The 20,000-nt window shown below is 44.5% G+C and overlaps 2 protein-coding genes across 2 annotated transcripts in view; one reads left to right on the plus strand and one right to left on the minus strand.

The window, feature by feature from the left end:
• LOC308157806 (uncharacterized protein) overlaps positions 1 to 6,205 on the minus strand; it is a gene marked incomplete at its 5' end in the record, with an annotated part of 8,404 nt that extends 2,199 nt beyond the window's left edge. The window contains 4 exons of the mRNA XM_080531407.1: positions 1 to 90; positions 305 to 427; positions 5,798 to 5,878; positions 6,149 to 6,205. The exon at positions 1 to 90 is cut by the window's left edge and continues 60 nt beyond it. Coding sequence (XP_080387533.1) covers positions 1 to 90; positions 305 to 427; positions 5,798 to 5,878; positions 6,149 to 6,205 — 351 coding nt within the window. The remainder of the gene's footprint in view (positions 91 to 304; positions 428 to 5,797; positions 5,879 to 6,148) is intronic.
• A 6,742-nt stretch (positions 6,206 to 12,947) lies between these two features.
• On the plus strand, positions 12,948 to 18,142 carry riok2 (RIO kinase 2 (yeast)). Its single transcript, XM_080532789.1, has 10 exons — positions 12,948 to 13,087; positions 13,693 to 13,831; positions 15,050 to 15,166; positions 15,260 to 15,435; positions 15,540 to 15,628; positions 15,788 to 15,979; positions 16,383 to 16,475; positions 16,671 to 17,105; positions 17,211 to 17,310; positions 17,586 to 18,142. Exons 1-10 carry the CDS (start codon positions 13,022 to 13,024, stop codon positions 17,745 to 17,747), a joined length of 1,569 nt encoding a protein of 522 aa, XP_080388915.1. The 5' UTR covers positions 12,948 to 13,021; the 3' UTR covers positions 17,748 to 18,142.
• The last annotated feature ends 1,858 nt before the right edge of the window (positions 18,143 to 20,000 follow it).

Raw genomic sequence — 20,000 nt, forward strand, 5'->3', positions numbered from 1 at the left:
GTGGTCTTTGGAGACCAGGATGTGTGTGAGGGTGTGTTTGAGGCCCTGTAGGTGTTTAAACAGCAGGCTGAGACCACACTCCAGACTACTCTATTGGAGAGAAATACAGAGCAGTGTTACACACACACACACACACACACACACACACACACACACACACACACACACACACACACACACACACACACATGCTCACATGCTCACATGCTCACTCACACACACTCCCACTCACACACAAACACATACACTCACACACTTCTGAAATCACAGGATTTACTTAACAGGATTTAGTTTCTGGACTCACCACATACTGCAGGTTAATGGTATCGGTCCGGTTATAGCAGAGATCCAGCAGCGTGATTGGCTGCTTGGGGAGACTGGGCGGGGCCAACACCCAGGGCATAGAGAGACCCTCCACTGTGTTCACCTACACAGACAGACACATACAGGACACACACACACACACACACACACACACACACACATCATTTATCCAGAGATATTGTATTCACCTATAACCTTTAACTGGTTTCTGTACATGGTTGAATAGTGGTACATTTCTGCTTGCTTTTGCTTTCTGTATATATAGATTTTTTTATTTTTTTTTACAGATTTTCAGTTTTTCCACAGAAGAAAGCAATAATGAATTGCACAATCACTGTAAATAAATGGACACTACCTGTTATAAAACATTAATTGCTCTCCATAAATAAAATGGGCCATGTAATGAAACTACCCGTAGTTTTTAGTTTTTTCATTAGAAATTCCATTTTTATATGGTGAGATCAGTATATGAATTTACAGAAAATAACTGTAAATTAATGGACAGTATCTGTTCAAATAAGTATGTATAAAAACAGGGATAAACCCACGTAATGAAACTACCAGTACTTTTAAAAATTGTTTACAGATTTTTGTTTACATTGTACAAGGTGGTGGAAAATATCTTAACCATATCTTATTAAGATATTATGTTGGAGATTAATCAACATTAGCATTAATTGACATAATGGCATGACACTACAGACCAACCACTGCAGTAAATGTTCAAGTCAAACAGAACACATATAAAAAATAACACATAAAATCTCCATCATACGTTGCAGACAGAAAAGAGGACAGAATGAGCCTGCAGACAGAGAGCGCTTTTCAGACAGAACCCAGTACAGAACAGCCCAACAGGCAAACACAGAGCAAAGCTTATTATACAGGGTTTCATTTGAAGCTAACACCCTGCATGCCAACGAGACACACACACACAGCCTACAGGTGTTATTAACATTTCAAACATGGAAGTGAGTGCTTGAAAACGTGATAAGCATAAGCCTTTTACACTACATAGCCCATTTAACCCGGTTTTATAATTATTGATTAATAAACTGTTCGCTCATCATGGCTCCAATCCTCTTAGTAAACAAACATACACAGTACATAAACAGTCAAGCATGAACACACACACACACACGCAGACACACACAATCACACATAGCCTACAGGTGTGATTAACATTCAAACAAGGAAATTAAAAGGAAAGACTACAGCATAAGCCTGTCATGTATTACAAGGCTCCAATATCTGCCAAAAACTACACACCCACAAACATGCAGCCATGAACATACGCACGCACGAGACAGAGAGACAGATACACACAATATATAAGAGATTGCTTCTGTGAAGGTTTTCTAACCTTTTCCTGACCCTCTCCGTCTGCTACACTGACCAGTCCTTAACACAGCAAAACCAATCTGCTATGATTTCATTTCAGCGTAGATCAATTCTGTTGTGTGTAGTGAGCGTGGCATGTGTGTGTGTGTGTGTGTGTATCTATCACACCAGGTCACACTCAGAATATGAGGTCATCAATCACATCCTACAGGCTTTAGATTAGAGACAAATCGATCTGCTCTGAGCTCTGACTAACAGCCGGGGCTCAAATAGGCCTACATCCACTGGCAACACTCACGCCAGCCAGAAAACACACATGCACACACACAGACGCGCGCATGCACACACACACACACACACACACACACACACTACTCATCTACTCCCTCCCTGTCTACACTACACCACAAATATTCATACCAGGAATATTTACTCAAAACCACACACACAGTCTGCATGCTGTAAACAGCCCTATGCTGTAAACCTCCAAGGTTAGATGAATTTCCCTGCAGATGAATGTCAATTTGTTTGCTCCTTGCACTGTCTAGTGTCTCCCTGCCCCCCATCCCCCCCATCCACACTGCCACACAGTTTCACAGTGTGTACAGCACTGTACAAGCAGACACAGCAGAACTATGAGCTCACACAGTGAATAAATAGTTTGATGATTTCATGTTTCCTTGTAAACTGAGCTTGCTATCATACCTCTCCAACGTCACCAATTCATATCAAACATTCTTTCGTATTCAGAGCAGCGTTAGCTATGCATCACCCCAATCCATCTCTCACACAGAAATGTGCGGACACACGCATGCACACACACACTTCATTTATTAATGCTGTGTATCACCCCAATCAATGCTGTGTGGTGTGATGAAGGCCCTGGCCTGAGGGGAGAGAAGAGCAAGCGGGGAGTAATTGTACGGAATAATTAAATGTGAGCTGATAATGTACAGTACGTATATGTGGAGTGTGCATTTTTTGGACGCTGTGCTTACACTCATCATTAGAAGCAGATGTGCAGTGATTGTGTCTATCTTAGCCTTGTTTGAAGTTCCCTGTCTGTCCCCGATAGCACAGATGAGGGAGAATCAAAGAGGCGAACTTCTAACAGTTACGTTCTATGTTTGTGTGTGCAAGCGTGCATGTGTGTGTGTGTGGGGGCGCCACGCAGGTTTCATACTGTCACTGAGGAACACTGAAGTGTATACATACTGTATCTGGGACTTACTCAAGGGCCCCCAAATACTCTAGAGATCATTGCACAATGTAATGTGTCCTATATCCTGTAGAGATGATACAGTTCTATAGTCTATTCTACATAGATACCGTGGAGTGCAAAACTTTGGGCACCCCTGGTTTAAATGTCTGTTACAATTAATCTCCATGTGGTTGAAAGCAAACCTGAACATTAACTGATACAAAGTTATACATGACACCTTTCTGCACATTTTAAAGCAAGGTTTATTTTATTTTTATTTTTCAGTTTTTCTGAAAGGGTCCTGTGCAAAGGTTTGGGAACCCTTTTGGATTATTCTTTGTTACCTTTTGAGAAGATGATTACTAAGGCCCAGACCAAAGTGATTTACTTGTTAGGGCTTCAATGAGTCATGTGAATATAATTCCAGGATTGAACTATATATTCTGAAGTAACTCTATGCCTTCTAAAGTATCTGACTGCGGTGGCTGTTGTTAAAAACCATGGGTTCCTCTGAACAGTAGTCCAAGGATGTCAGAATCAAGATAGTTCACTTCCACCATCAAGGAGAAGTCTACAAAAAACTCTTGCAACGTTTCAAACTACCCATTTCCACTGTCAGAAACACCATCAGAAAATGGAAAATAAATGGAACAATTGAAGTCAAGGCAAGAAGGTATGTTTAGAAAAAGAAGGGTGAAGGATTTGTAGGGAAGAACACCTTGCCAACTCTTAAGCATGGAGGTGGATCCATTATAGTGTGTAGCAGCAGGCAATATTGTGCGGGTGGAAGGAAGAATGGATTCCACCAAATATTAAGACATTCTAGGGGCTAATGTTCGAAGGTCAGTCCAGAAATTGAAGTTGAAGAGAGGTTGGGTATTCCAACAAGACAATGACCCGAAGCATACCTCAAAATCAATCATGAAGTACCTCCAGGAAAGACGGATTAAGGTTTTGGAATGGCCATCACAGTCCCCAGACTTGAATATTATTGAAAATCTGTGGAGATGCTGTGCATGCAAGAAGGCTGAAGAATATTTCTGAGCTAGAGGTGTTCTGTCAGGAAGAATGGGGGAACATTCCAAAAACAAGAATTGAAAGACTCTTAGCTGGCTACAGGAAGCGTTTGCAAGCTGTTATAGTTGCCCAAGGAGGAGTTACAAAGTACTAGCTGACAGGTTTCCCAAACTTTTGCACAAGGCTTTTTTCCTTGTTTTATTATTTTGAAACTGTAAAAAGTAAAAAATCAAAAAACTAAAAGTATCTTGCTTTAAAATGTGCTGAAATGTGTCATGTTTAACTTTGTACCATTTATAGGTTAGGTTTGCTTCTTTTCACTTAGATATTAATTGTAAATGGCATTTTGACTAGGGGTGCCCAAATTTTTTGCACCCCACTGTAGATAGACAGACAGACAGGCAGACAGACGGATACTTTATTAATCGCCGGAAATTCATGACACAGAACCATACTACTATATATTTCTGAACATTGCACCCTGTTGAATAACCGTCATATGTAGTGTTTCCTGGTGAGAGGGGCAGAGAGTTGCTCTGCTTGGGACACAGACAAGGGGCCAGGGAGGGGCAGTGACCAATCAGGATCTAGCGGAGGCAGAGCGAGAGACCAATGAGAGACAGGGGCTGATTGGAGTTGATTTACGCTCCTGACATCTCTAACCAGATTACCCAGCATCCCTAGCGGTGCGATTACCGTGATGCATGGACCAGGCTGTGTGCGCGTGCGTGTGTTTGTGTGTGTGTGCGTGTGTGTGTGTGTGTGTGTGTGCGTGTGTGTGTGTGTGTGTGTGTGTGTGTGTGTGTGTGTGTGTGTGTGTGTGCGTGCGTGTGTGTGTGTGGGTGCGCGCACATGCATGCGTGTTTGTGTGTGTGATGCCTCGCAGTGTGATTACACCAATGTACCAGGAGATTGGCTGAGAGCAGAAGCAATATTTTCCAGATATTCTCACACACATTTCCCATACAGCACAAAAATGATGATAGCCGCAGACTCAAATCCTGTGGACCTCAGCATCACATAATGTTTAGAATTAGGTACAATTCAATATGCTCCCATCCTCTCCTGCAGAAAGTTGCAATTATCAAGATCAATCAACAAGATCAATCAGCTCACATAGTGACAAACACGCCCCCCAGCCCTGTCTTAAAGGAGGAATAGAGGGAAGCTGTCTAATTTCACGCTTGCAGTGGTTGATGTCACACATACAGCCTCTGGGACAGAGAGCCCCACCGATACACAACAGCGTGTGTATGTGTGTGTGTGTGTGTGTGTGTGTGTGTGTGTGTGTGTGTGTGTGTGTCTGTAATTATGAGTGTCTCCCAGGCTGTGGCAGATGCAGGGCAAATCTTTCAGCGATGCCATTACTAAAGTTTGACAGGCGCAGAGAGCATGCATGTGAGTGTGTGACGGAGAGGGTCATCTACCGTAAGCACGCCTATTAGTTAACAGCACTCTCTATCACTGTGGCATGTTATTATCTGGCCGGGGCCCGTGTTGCATCATTCACACACACACACACACGTGCGCACACACGCGCACACACACACACGCGCACACACACTCACACTCAAGCGCACACACACACACGCGTGCACGCACACACACACACACACACACACACACACACTTCGTTCAGAATGCACTCTGTGCCTGGTCAAAGGTAACACAAACAGGCAATATTAGTCATAGGAACACCGAAGAACTGTGTCATTATGGTTACACAGGAACACAATGACCACAGGCCCACCTGGTTGTTTATGATACAGTGATGTGGCTGGGCCCTGTATTACTACTGTATAACTGTTAGTTAAGACATGTACACAGCACATTTACTCTAAGCAAACCTACAGGGCTGTCGTGTCCTTTGGTGTGCTCTTACTGGACACTGAGCTACATGAAGCCTAACATTACCTTGTTGTTCCGCTGGAGGATCTGTGTGACGCTGGCACACATCTCAATGAGTCTGGTGAGCTCAGAGCGAGAGACAGTCACCTCAGCGGAGGACAAATTAGAGCACAGTAGAGACCTGAAACACACACACACACACACACACACACACACACACACACACACACACACACGGGGGGGGGGGGGGGGGGTAAGAGAATAACTATGGACCCTTGGTAAAAACACATATTTTACAGACACCAGAGAGAGAGAGGGAGGGGAAACAAGACAAAGACAAAGAACGAGTGGGAGTGTGTGCCTCAGTGTGTGTGTCAGGGGATCCAGGGCTTTCTCCACGTCCAAACAGCGACACACCTGAGAGCTCAGGCCCTCAGACAGGAGCACCACCTTGGAGGACAGAACACACAGCATGGTCAATGAAATGCTTCACACTCCTTTGGCTTTTGCTTCACAAACGAAAGCTACACGCCACTGTGTCTAAAACACAACCATTAGATCTATAATGACTCATATGTATAGTATGTGTGTGTGTGTGTGTGTGTATGTGTGTGTGTGTGTGTGTACCTGTCTCTCCAACTGCATCAGCTGAGCTTTGAGCAGGTTCACCCTCCTCTCCCCATAGTCCTCCTCTGGCCCCTCACTCACCAATTGCCTGTACTGGCCCCTGAGAGAGAGAGAGAGAGAGAGAGAGAGAGAGAGAGAGAGAGAGAGAGAGAGAGAGAGAGAGAGAGAGAGAGAGAGAGAGAGAGAGAAAGAGAAAGAGAAAGAGGAAGAGAGACTGAGGAAGACTAACAGAGACTGGGGTAAAAGCAGGCAGCATTCCACATCCCATAAAAAAACAAGGACATCATCTCATGATACAGTATGTTCACCTTCTGTCCACGTAGCTTGGTAGCAGCATTATTCACAAACAGTGTCTGTGCTCTATTGTTCTTTATGAACATTGTAAGTTCAGTATAACATTAACCAGTTTTTCAGCGTGATTGAATCTGATCCGATATGGTCTAATCTGATCTGAAGCCTCACAGAGCAGCTGCTGCGAGGACACATACAGACAATACTGTTGAAACAAAGGGAATCATTGTTGTGTTACTTCAGGTCCTCCAACTCCATCTTCAGTTTAGCATTCTCCCTCTGAAGTCGCTGATGGAAACAACAAGAAAACAATGTTCGCATTATATACCTGATAGAAATAGGCTACTTTACGAGGTGTGTGTGTGTGTGTGTGTGTGTGTGTGTGTGTGTGTTACCTCCACATGGTCCATGTCTCTCTGTGGAATAGCAGTCATCTGTGAGGGGGTCTGTGGGCTCACAGGCGGGAGTCTTCCTGGGGGTCCTCTCCCCTGCAGGCAACAGATGAGTCACACACCCCATCCAATACCAGCCTAACCCCTGGCTGCTAGGACAATGAGTACATCTGAAATCATGTCCAACCAGTGGAGGCTCCTCCATAGAGGTGGAGGAGGCCTGGCCTCCCCAATAATTTGAGAGAAGAGAGAGAGATTTAAAAAAGCAATAATTATATTTTTTATCAGACACACAACATACAATTCAGAACAATACTTCATCCATTTCTAATATTTATCCTGCAGAACAGCACTCATACACGCGTGTGGCGGAAAAAGGTACTACACGGAGGCCAGGCCTCCTGTCGGAAAGTGGTTTCTCATAGAAGTCAATGTAATGCAATTTTTTTCATGGCAATATGTGATTGGCCAAATCACTGAAAATGGGTGGGCACAGGAGGCCTGGCCTCCGTGTAGTACCTTTTTCCGCCACACGCGTATGAGTGCTGTTCTGCAGGATAAATATTAGAAATGGATGATGTATTGTTCTGAATTGTATGTTGTGTGTCTGATTGACATAGTGTTTGTCATTGATTGTATGTAGTATGTTGTGGTGAATGTTGTGAGCCTGAGCAGAAGGGACAATAGCTGCTGCAGGCGGACCAGAGATTCATGCCAATTGTTTTGTTTATTTGATGACCCATTGTGCAGGCAATAAAAGCTGCTTCATCCACCATCCTGAGAGTGTCCCAATCCCTTCAGTACCGCCAAACACAAATTAATAATTTTTAACAAAGACAGATAAGAAGAACAGGGAACATTCCATCGCGAGTGAAGCGAGCAAGCGGAAAAAAAATTGGCCTCCTCAATTCTGGAAGTCACCAGCCTCCACTGTGTCCAACTCAATGCACTTAGAGAGATCTGAGAGTATTAGCTACACCTTGTTGCCTGTTGGAATCTTTGCATATCAAACCCTCTAAGGTCTCCAGCAGTGCATGGTGGGTAGGGGTAAATGTGGGATTGGGTTTAGGAAGTTCCAAGGCAGGGGCCAGGTGAGGAGAAGTGTCTAGGCGATTAGGCTAGCGTTAGGGGAGTTGGGGAGTTGTGTCTGCTGTGGATTTTTAGTACCAACACAAATAATAGGCCATCTACAATCACTCAAGATAGTCAGAGAAAGGCCAAATCTCTCACTAGACACTAGTTTAGCGTTTCGCCTAACAAAAACATTTCTGATTTCACATTGCGGGTCAAAAGATAACTTGTCTTAAAAATGGGCTTCAACTACCTTAACAATCCTGTCCAATGTGTTGGATTTTGATATCTGTTCATCAAAGATAGCTATCGCTTCACTTAACTTCACTTCAAACACCGGCAGCCATCCCTAGCTCCACTACAGAGGCCCTTTCATCACTTTGACCTATCAGCCTTTTGCTTTCATCTTATGCTAATGTGGTACATATTAACTCATGATCAAAGAAGTCTGATTCGCTGGATGTCCAGAGTGATGATTTAGGCCTACCTCTCTAAGCACACGGCTCGTGAAGAGGTCCTTACTACACACATGTACACGTGTGTGTGCACACACACACACACACACGCACGGCATGCATGCACACTCAACCCATTCCCCAGTGGAGTCCAATGTCTCTGGGCAGGTTTTCAGCCATATTAGATTCCCAGCAGCAGCACAGACTGGGACAGGGGGGGAAGGAGAGAGAAAGAGAAGGAGAGAGCGAGAGAGAGAGAAAGAGAGAGGGAGGGAGAGAGAAAGAGAGCTGCTCTGTGTTGGAGCGTGGCAAATGGTTCACTCACGCACATCTGGAGTGATTGGAAACACAGCCCCGCTGTCTGACCATGTGTGTGTGTGTGTGTGTGTGTGTGTGTGTGTGTGTGTGTGTGTGGGTGTGTGTGTGTGTGTGTGACTGTGGGAAAGGCCGTTCCGCCGCGTTCCAGATAATTCCACATAAAGGCAGACACTCTCTGTCCGCTCCTGGCTCTACATATATAACTAGACACTCTGGTCTCTGCCTGTGTGATTGGACAGGCTCAAGTCTGCTCTGGGTTGTACGCCTGTCCGCTATTGGCTGTTTATGGGCAGACTTCCTGCCTCCAGCCTCTTGTTCCACAGCTGCTGAGAGGGTCAGACAAGAGTCTCGGATAGTAAGCCCTAGGCATATTCACCATTATCAAGAAAGACACATTTCTAAGACTCTTAATAGAAAGTACATGTCAACACACAATGCAGGTATCTCAGGTAGACTATATCTCAGGTTTATACATCTGCTACTAACCAACCTAACTAGCCTACATTTACACACCAGATTAACCTACTGTAGGTATATCCGCTTGTTAAGTCGTGACGTGTTTCCGGGTCCAACGTTGGCTGAGGCGCTGTCTTCGAAATGCCGAAATAATAATAATAATGAATTATATTTATATAGCACTTTTCCGAGGCTCAAATACCCTGACAATATGGAGAAAACGGGAAAGTGCTGTCCCTCTTGTTGTATGAATAGATCAGAGTCTAAAAAACGATTAAACTGTCATTCTACCGCTGTAGTTCACAGGTACTCTGGTGGAGGGAATTTCTGGTTTGGACTCGGAAATGGCTAAACGTCACGTTTGACGTCAGACTTAACAAGCGGATAGGCCTAGCCTACATCAGCAGTAAAACACCAAGATAAGGGGTAGGTAAAGGGTAGGTATTTGGTTTCCTGGAAGAGATATTTGGTCAACACTGTGAAGATTCCTCCAGAACATGATAAACTGAATTACAGTGCGTCCTGCTTCTCCAATCAAAATCAGATTTAATATAGTTTCCACTCAAGAGCACTGCCATGTGCTTCCATTGGACTGTGTCCAAGCAGGAAGGAAGAGTGTGGAAGGAGGGAGAAAGAAAGGGAGAGGGTGGGTGGGGGGGGGTGAAGAGGGAGAGAGGGAGATTCCCTGATGTAGAACAAGGCTACTAGGTGTTAAGGGTAAACCAGGGGTGTTATTCTGCTTGACAGAGAATTATTGTCTGGAGTGGAAACCCAAAGCTATTTCTAGCTGCATACCAACCATTCATGTCTATGGCTCATAGTTGGGGAAAACGCAGGACTGACAATCTATCAACCTTGTCGTTTAATCCTCAATGTTGCCATACATATATCCACCTCAGAGACACACACACACACACACACACACACACCTCCGCCTGGCTCAGTACAGCCAGGTCAATAACCTTGCTCTCAACGCTGACAAGACCAAGAAGCAGTAGTGGACTTCAGGAAGAAGAGGCAGGCACCCAGACCTCATCACCATCAACGGGTCTGCTGTGGAGAGGGTCAACAGCATTGAGTTCCCGGGGGTTCACATCACCAACGACTTCCAGGTGGTGAACAAAGCTCAATGTCACCTCTTTCATCTCAGGCGGCTGAAAAAGTTTAGGCTTAGGGGGTAATATCCTACGGGGCTTCTTCAGAGGCCCAATTGAGAGCATCCTGACGGGATGCATCCCTGCCGGATATGGGAACTGCACTGCCCAAAACCGAAAAGGGTAGCGCGGACAGCTGAGATTTTCCTCTTGTGTACTTGCATAGTGAGATGTAATAAAAGCCATTCTGATTCTGACCTCAGAGATAGCAATGACATGTCACACAAAGACTTCAGAGCCCACTGACATAGCCAGCTGTGTCACAGCGCCATCTAGGCTACAGATGTGGCAGTACAGGGATGAAACAAAGATGCCCATTTCCCTTGTTAGAAATGTGAAGCTCTGGCTTAGCGGTCAGGGCCTTATAGAGGGGTTAGTTGTGGTTGTTTCAACACCGAGCAATATAGTAGTCGTATACAACTATTCAAATGCACTGCATAAGAACACAGGGTGTGAATTTCGAACACAGAGTGACACGCTAGATAAGGACACGTCTCAAAATGGAGGGTAGGTGGTTGCAAAACATGATCACACCTCAATTGGCCTAGAAAGCCCAGTGGAGTCACAAAGTCAGTTAGCAGGGTGTTTCCTCATCACAATACTGACTTTGGGTTTGTTTTGTCACACCTAAGATGTCCAACACCAAACACACGTCCCACACAGCAGGCATGCGTCTGTTACACACTAGAGCAGAGAGCAGTGCTGAGCGCTCATAAACATGATGCTGCAGAGCAGAGTGTACATATAGCATGCACACACAAACCCCACAATAATTCACTCAACTGGTAGTTGGGACTAGAGAACAACATTGATTCTGGATGTGGCCTACGTTTAGCAAAATCTCCACTTTCCAAAGAACCCTTACAGGGCAAGGTGGACTCATAGGCCTCATTTCTCACGGCTGGGGTGTTAACGCACACACGGCCACACAGACACACACACACACACACACACACACACACACACAGCCGGTGCATGCCTGGCCTCTCTTGGACACAGCCACTTGCTGAACCGCAGAATGTTAAATAAACCAGTGGAGGAATTCCACTGAGTCAACACAGCCTGGGAGAGGAGAGCTGTGTGTGTGTGTGTGTGTGTGTGTGTGTGTGTGTGTGTGTGTGTGTGTGTGTGTGTGGGTGTGTGGGTGTGTGGGTGTGGGTGTGTGTGGGTGTGTGTGTGTGTGTGTGTGTGTGTGTGTGTGTGTGTGTGTGTGTGTGTGTGTGTGTGTGTGTGTGTGGAGAGAGAGTAGAACAGAGCTATGTCTGTCGCAGTGCAGTCTGGAGTAAACACACACACTCGCTCTGTTTAGAACCTACCTGCCCATGGAATGCTCAGAATCCAGCTGCCATGGCAACAGAACACCGCCAGTAAATCTCTCAGTTTAACACCCTCCGTCTCACACACACAGAGGGCAGCTGTACTCTACTGACCACTTTACTGACACTACTGTGAGTTCCCCAACTAGATTCAGTACAACTCACAAACACATCTCGCTCAAATACAAACAGCTTAGACTTATATCTCTGTGAGGCCTCGTCTACACTCAGCATTATGAACTGGAACATTCTTCAATCAACATCTGTGATGCTGATGCTGTGGATAATGGGGTGCTTCCTAACAGTCTAAAAGTGCCTCATTAAAACAGTGGACAGCGTGTTTCCGGTATCCTCCATACCATCATCTCCTGTGTTTTTAAATGATGCAAAAGAGGAGACGAGGAAAGATGATGAGGGGGTGAGACCCCTCCAGTTCTTCTGGATCAGTCGGGCCAACTGTTCTGGGTTCCACGTCATTGTTTTCACTCATGCACCAATTCCATGAATGTGCAAGCCCTGCATGCAAGCTGTTGGTTTCAGCCCCAGCACAAACACCTCATGGTACCAATGGTTGAGAGATTGTTGAAAGGTCAGGTGTGCTAATGCTGGGTTGGAGCAGAAACCATCATAACCAGTTAGCTCTCCTATTAGTAAGTGTGGGTCAATTATGTCCACTAGATGGCACTATACTCAATATTATTCATTCCATTTGGGAGTTGGGGTCGATTGTCGTGGCTGGATTAAGTTGTTTACTAAACGACTTCACAACCAGTTAGTTGACAAACTCTCGAGACAAATAAAAGAGATTTAAAATAAAAAGACAAATAAAAAGACAAATAAAAGAGACCCGACAGCTCGAGCATCCCTTGCTTACCTTTGTTGAGTATCGGCTGGGTTTCATTGGTGAAATCTGTTTTGGGACGCTTTTACCCGAGTGTGTGACTAGACTAAATGTATTGCACATCAAACCTACTAAATCAAATGTGCAGGAGTTGTTTGGCAGTAATATTAGAACAATAGGACATAGCAGGAAGGAAGACAGTTGAAAATGTCAATGGTCTCTAGGACCTGACGTCAACAAGGAACGTAACCAACGTAATGACGTGACCTTCCTTTTTACTTCCGGTTCGCACGTGTTCACAACAACATGTGTAGGGTCTCAACGAAATAGCACAATATTCAAGTTGAGTGAATCGGTGTCAGCGGTAATATGGGCAAATTAAATGTAGTAGTTTTGAGATATCTATCTCGGGATGACTTCCGGGTCCTTACAGCTGTAAGTAGTTTCATTTCGATCCCCTCGACTCGCAATGTTGCTACTGTAGCTAGCCTTACTAGCCACTGTACTGTAGTGTACTGTACCGTGCCACCCATTACATGTATTGCAAACTGTTGTTGTTACCGGTGTAATATAAGGTAAGTCTCCTGGTATGTTAGTCAAAACCGCCCCTACAGGCTTATTATATGCATATCTGACATGTCCCTTCCAGAATACAGGTATAGGGGTATGCATGTCAGATGCGCGAAAGCCTGTGGAGGCAACATTGGCTACTGAGTACTGGGGGGTATTCCATCAACTTCGCTAAAGGAAAATCCAGGTTTATTTGTTATAAGTCTCGAAATAAGGCTGAATTTTCCTTTAGCGACGTTGATGGAATACCCCCCTGGTCTCTGCCAGGAGAGGAACTATTTATGTTATTTCATGCCTCATGTCACAGGTGTGGTGTTCTGTACATGATGATAGTGATGGTCTACTCTCTGCCTCTTCACAGCAGAGTTACTGCGTCACCATCCATCATGACTGTTCCCCTTCAATCCCTACAGTGTTGAGTTGCTATTCATGAAGTGCTGCGCATTCATTCTGTGCTCTTCCCCTGGCAGGTTGAGATGGGGATGAAGAACCACGAGATCGTCCCTACGGCCCTTGTGGCGTCCATCGCAAACCTGCGACACGGAGGATGCAACAAGGTCCTAAGAGAGCTTGTGAAACACAAACTGGTGGCCTACGAGCGCTCTAAAGGTAAGTGCCCTCATTCATAAATTCGGACTTCTAGCTGAAGGGCACTTCTAAATAGGGCTGCCACAAGCGATTATTTTCATAGTCGACTAGCCGCCGATTATTTTGGTGATTAGTCGACTAATCGGATCATAGATTGCAGCTTATCGCACAATTACTCAATCGCTCTTATTTAGCTATCATCTTCTAAATCAGCTTCTAAATGTAGCTTGAAGTTGTTGTTGTAGGCATGTGCTAACTAAAAATAAAGACAATTAAAATGATTGTTCACTCAAAAATAGATATTTTAATGAACTTTGCAGATTTATTTCTGGCATCACTTGCATGTAATGTAATGTAAAGAGTAGTAGAGAGTGCAAACTGCTGAGTAAAATGAGGTAGGCTAGGCACTAGGCAACCAAAAGAATACAAAAACAAAAATAAATACTTGTACAGAGTACAAAAGTTTTGCTTTGCTTCACTCATCTCATAGTAGAACGCGCCTTCTTAGCACTGTAACATTAAGACAACATTTTTAGCTATTTGATAAGTATCGCTTTGATGACAACGTTACAGCACATAATGTAAAATAATGTAAGAAGGCTTTTAACGTAACGATATCGTTAGCCAATAACAAGCTAACTAGCTTACCGAGACGAGCCATCTTCTTCCTCGTCATCTGCCACAACGTGCTTCCTTTTGAGATGCTCGCGCATCATAGACGTGCTGCCATGATAAGCGAGTTCAGCTTTGCAAATTTTACATTTTACATTCTTTTTTTCAACGTTGTGGTTGAAATGCTCCCACACTTTAGAGGTACGAGGACAGGAAGACATTTCTCTGTTTGTTTTTCCGGGGAAGTCACGTGTGCCCCGGATGACCGACACTGCGCATGTACATCAAAGACACTGGGAGACGCTAGCCAGTGGCAGCTTCAGGGAAGAAAAACTAATGCTTATCGAATGAAATGAATGGTCTTTATTGTCATTGATATAGTACAGGTACCAAACAACGAAATTTGGGGGGGGGGGGCTCCCCTGGTGCTAGGGGGGAAAAAAATAAAAAATCAGCTCCAAAAAAACATGCGACTACGGCGATTACCAAATATGTCGGCGACGATTTTGGTAGTCGACGTCGTCGTGACTAGTCGACTAATCGTGGCAGCCCTACTTCTAAACACCATGGCGAGTCCTTCCAAGCTTTTTCTATTGTATTTTTAATCCGTGTGTGTTATGACCTCAGCGGTGCAGGGCTACAGGTTGAACAATGGAGGATATGACTACCTGGCCCTGAAGACCATGTGCTCTCGGGAGGTTCTCATCTCTGTGGGCAACCAGATGGGAGTGGGAAAAGAGTCAGGTAGGAACGCACCTCGCACATATACCGTAGGGGAGATAGAGAAACGAGCCCTAACCGTGGTTGATGCTGACTGAGGTGTGTTTATGTCTATAGATATCTACATCGTGGCGAGTCCGGAGGGGGAGCAGTATGCTCTGAAGCTCCACAGGCTGGGGCGCACCTCCTTCAGAAACCTAAAGAACAAGAGAGACTACCACAAACACAGGAAGAACATGTCTTGGCTCTACCTCTCTCGTCTCTCCGCCATGAAGGAGTACGCCTACATGAAGGTACCAGCTGGGTGTGCATGTATGCGTGCGTGTGTGTGCGTCTGTATAACAGCGTTAGTATGTGTATTGTGTTTGACAACAGTGCGTGTGTTCTCCTTTCCCAGGCGCTGTATGAGCGAGGGTTTCCTGTCCCTAAGCCTGTGGACTACAACAGACACGCTGTGGTGATGGAACTCATCAATGGATACCCACTGTTAGTAAAACATTTACAGTGCTTTGTGGGTGTGTGTGTGTGGGTGTGTGTGTGTGGGGGTGTGTGTGTGTGTGCGTGTGTGTGTGTGTGTCTCTCTCTCTCTCTCTCTCTGTGTCATTGTTGACACCATGTCTTTGATCCTGGCTCTCCGATTTGTAGCTGTCAGGTGCGTGAGCTGGATGATCCACCCGCCCTATACAATGAAATCATGGAGCTGATCGTCAAACTGGCCAATCATGGCCTCATCCACGGAGACTTCAACGAGTTCAACCTGATGCTGGACGCCAAGGATCACGTGACCATGATTGACTTCCCTCAGATGGTGTCCACCACACACTATAATGCAGAATGGTGAGTGCAGACACACACGCACACACACACACACACATTAGACAAATAATTGTCTAATGGCAATTTTTAGATGTGATCACGGTTATTTTTTTAACCGCAGTCAAAGCATTTTATTTATTTTTTTATGAGATGGGTCAAAGCATGGTCATATTTTTGTTTGCATTGATACATGTTACATTTTATGTTAAAGTTTTATGATAATAAAGAGGCATGGTTTACTTCATAGATTGCTGTGTTATTACATTATCTGGGTCACATAACAGTGAAACAATTCTAATGTTAATTTCTATTTCTGAGACAATTAATTGTACAGCAAAATGTTTTATTGTTACAGGCCTACACACACAGTCACATCACAGATATCTCTCATCATTTACCTAACCTCCCTGTTATGTTTCTCAAGGTATTTTGACCGGGATGTCAAATGTGTCCGAGATTTCTTTGCGAGACGATACAATTATGAAAGTGAGCTCTACCCGACCTTCAAAGACATCAGGTGACTATGCATGTTTATTATTATCGTCTCTCTTTAGGGGGCATTCTTCCACTGAGAGATGGGAGCAGGGAAGGAAGATCATGTGGTACAGGGATCCTACTCTTCATGTTATTGCTTTCAGAAGGAATGGAGGGAGGGAGGTGATTAATTGTTTGTCAATGTGACTCACTCGTCGTTGTTGTTGTTGTCCTATAGACGCTCGGTTTCTCTAGATGTAGAGATCTCAGCCAGCGGCTTCACTAAAGACATGGAGAGAGATGCCGCCTTGCTTCATCCTTCAGGACCAGAAGAAGAGGATGATGACGATGATGATGATGAGGAGGAGGAGGAGGAGGAGGAGGATGGTGAAGAAGAGGAGAGAGATGGGGAGGAGACTGTGGATATGGAAGAATACAGACACGCTATTCTGGAGCTGGATGGGCTCAAACTCAGCGACACACAGACAGACACACACAGAGAGACAGAAGACCAGGCTGGGGAGACCCACCCAGAGGGAGAGGAGGGAGAACAGAGAGAGACAGCCGTGGTCGGTGGGAGTGAGGAAGAGGAAAAGCAGGAGCTGGAAGGAGAGGATGTGTGTCCGGAGCTGCTGGAACTCTCTGCCTCGAACAAAGAGTTCCAACCCTTCAGGTGAATATCAGCTTTTTACAGTGGATATCTGTCTTTGGTCTAGATGCGATCTTGGTCTCGATTCCTCTGAGGTGCCTTTTAATCTTGGTTCTCTCTCACCCACAGAGACTCAGAGAGCCTGCTGCATGTGTTGGAACACAGCAGGAAGAGGTATGACAGCGAGGCCACCGTGGGCAGCGTAGGAAGTTGCTCTACCATACCACCGGTCAGTGTACACACACACACACACACACACACACACACACACACACACACACACAGAGCAAGGGCTCAGACAGTGGGGGTACACAATCTTGCCAATTCACACACACAATCACATTGAGTAAAAGTAAAAACATTGTTTTAATACTGTATACAGTGTTATCTGTATATGTCTTCTTGTGAGTATGGAAGGTTGTTCATTAGAGCGCGGACGGCTCAGTTAAGTGTAATGCACACTGTGTACATGTACAGATATGTTTCGCTGTGTGTGTGTTGTAGGAGGTTGTTCGTCAGAAGGTGCGGCGACAGCTGAATAAGCAACAGAAAGCAGCTCAGAGACGACGGATGCACAAGGGAGAGGCCAACCTGGTCACAGAGGAGAAGAGAGACAACCAGAGCAACATCCAATCCAGTCTGGACACACATTCCTTCTGGGGCTGAGTGGGACTGCAGGGCCGGAGGAGGAGGAGGAGGAGCTCACCTCAACAGTGGTGCCCTCTCCTCTTTCTTCTTTCCTTCATTTACACTGATTTGATAACACAGGATGGCTGAACGTATGCTTGAGGAGCTGCTGGAGATTTCAGTTCCTTTACATCAGTGGTGCAGACGTAGAAAAGGAGACGGGGAGAGAGAAGTACTTTGGACTATTTGGACACACTAGGATCAGCCAGGAGAGAGATATGTGGGCTCCAGATATTCACAGGTAAACACTCACACAGAGACGAAGACGAGGAGGCATGGTAATGATGAGGAGGGAATGATTGTTTTGTGTTCAGCCTCTGTCACAGCGGTTGTATCAAATGCAGTGTGAATACTTTCATAAAACCATGTATGAGTTTGACAATAAAACCTTTCGTGGTTGTTGTGGATTTCACTATGTTGATGTGTATGTTCATTGGTTAAGTGACTCAACTGAACTGAGTTCAATGGGTTTACACTGTGGAAGTCATGCATGACTACAGCTTTCAAGGGTCGTCCTTGCCTTGCATTGAACACACAGGTTTGTTTGTTGCATTGACAGGTTAGGGAGCAGAGCATACATAGATGGACAAAAAGAGTAGCAGCTACAGTGCCATCCGCACCCCTGGTAAAGATGAGTAAAAAGGGTTATTAAAAAAATCACCTTTTGGTGAATTCGCCTAAATGTTACACTAAAACATATTTAAACATCCTTTCCTTTAAAAAACCTTTTGAAAAAAAGAAATGGAATAATTATTTCTAACAAAAACGTGTGCCAAAATGATTGGTACCCCTAGAAATTATTATGAACAAAATGTAACTGAAGCATTTCTTCCATTTATAGTTTACTTACTTATAAACTTAACTTGATCAGAGTGTTTAGGAACTATCAAGCAGTAATCCATTACTTCCTGTTTCACTGGGGTATAAATATGAGGTGACAGGCCATATTCCCTTATTGATACATCAACATGGGAAAGATAAGAGAACACACAAATAAAATGAGGGAAAAGTGTGTTGAGCTTCGTAAGTCAGGGAATGGCTATGCAGAAATAGCTACTCACCTGAAAATGCCCATATCTACTGGGCGATACTTAAAAAGTTCAAAGCAACTGGAACTGTTACATACTGGAAGAGGTCCCAAGTTTATTTTGTCCCCACTCACAGTGAGGAGGATGGTAAGAGAGGGAAAAAAAAAACTCACTGTTGGAGAATTACAGAGGAGAGTAGCATTATCCTAGTCTCCAAGTCACCAAGTCTCCAAAACTACCATTAGATGCCACCTCCATGCCAATAAATTATTTGGAAGGCGTCCAGAAAAAACCCTTTCCTGTCATTTCACCACGAATGTAAGCGCCTGGAGTATGCTATGTTACTGCAACTGTGACTGGAACTGTGTTCTATGGTCAGATGAAACAACAATTTAGCTTTTTGGCAACAAACACTCAAGGTGGGTTTGGCGTAAAAAGAAAGATGGCTGTATCGAAAATAACCTGATCCCCACTGTTAAGTATGGTGGAGGTTCCGTGATCTTGTGAGACTGTTTTTCCTCCAAAGGCCCTGGGAACCTTGGTAGGGTACATGGCATCATGAACTCCATGAAATTCTAAATCTGAATCTGGCTACCTCTAAAACTGGGTCGTCATTAAATCTTCCAGCAGGACAATGATCCAAACATACTTCCAAATCAACACACTGAACAGAAAATCTAACTTCTGCCATGGCCATCTCTGACCTAAAGCCCATTGAAAGCCTGTGGGCTGAGCCGAAGAGGAGAGTGCATAAGAGAGGTCCTAGGACCCTGGATGATCTGGAGAGATTCTGTAAAGAGGAATGGTCTCAGATTCCTTGCTCTGTATTCTCCAACCTCATTAGATGTTACAGGAGAAGACTCAGTGCTGTTTTATTGGCAAAGGGTTGTACAAAGTATTACATGCAGGGGTGTCTATAATTGTGGCACACATGGTAATAATTTCTTGATGACAGATTTTTTTTTTCTGAATAAATTTACTTCAATTAAAGTTTGGAGGTTTCTCATTTTTTTCAGTGTGATAATAAGCTAATTCACCAAAAGACCCTTTTGACTAATGTTTACCAGTAATTGTGGACACTGTATATGTATTTGTGTGTGTTTGTTAGAGAGAGGGTGTGATGAAGGTATCTATGTGCTCACATCTCTTGCTGGGACAGCTTTAACCAAGAAATAAAGCAACCATATACATTTAGATTCTCCAA

The sequence above is a fragment of the Nansenia antarctica genome, assembly GCF_963989245.1.
Source record: "Nansenia antarctica genome assembly, chromosome: 5".
Taxonomy (NCBI): domain Eukaryota; kingdom Metazoa; phylum Chordata; class Actinopteri; order Argentiniformes; family Microstomatidae; genus Nansenia; species Nansenia antarctica.

Coding starts and splice junctions, on each gene's coding strand:
- riok2 (XM_080532789.1), top strand. CDS start 13,022: ATGGGCAAATTAAATGTAGTAGTTTTGAGATATCTATCTCGGGATGAC. Junction 13,832..15,049: donor GGCCTACGAGCGCTCTAAAG/GTAAGTGCCCTC, acceptor TTATGACCTCAG/CGGTGCAGGGCTACAGGTTG. Junction 16,476..16,670: donor CCGACCTTCAAAGACATCAG/GTGACTATGCAT, acceptor GTTGTCCTATAG/ACGCTCGGTTTCTCTAGATG.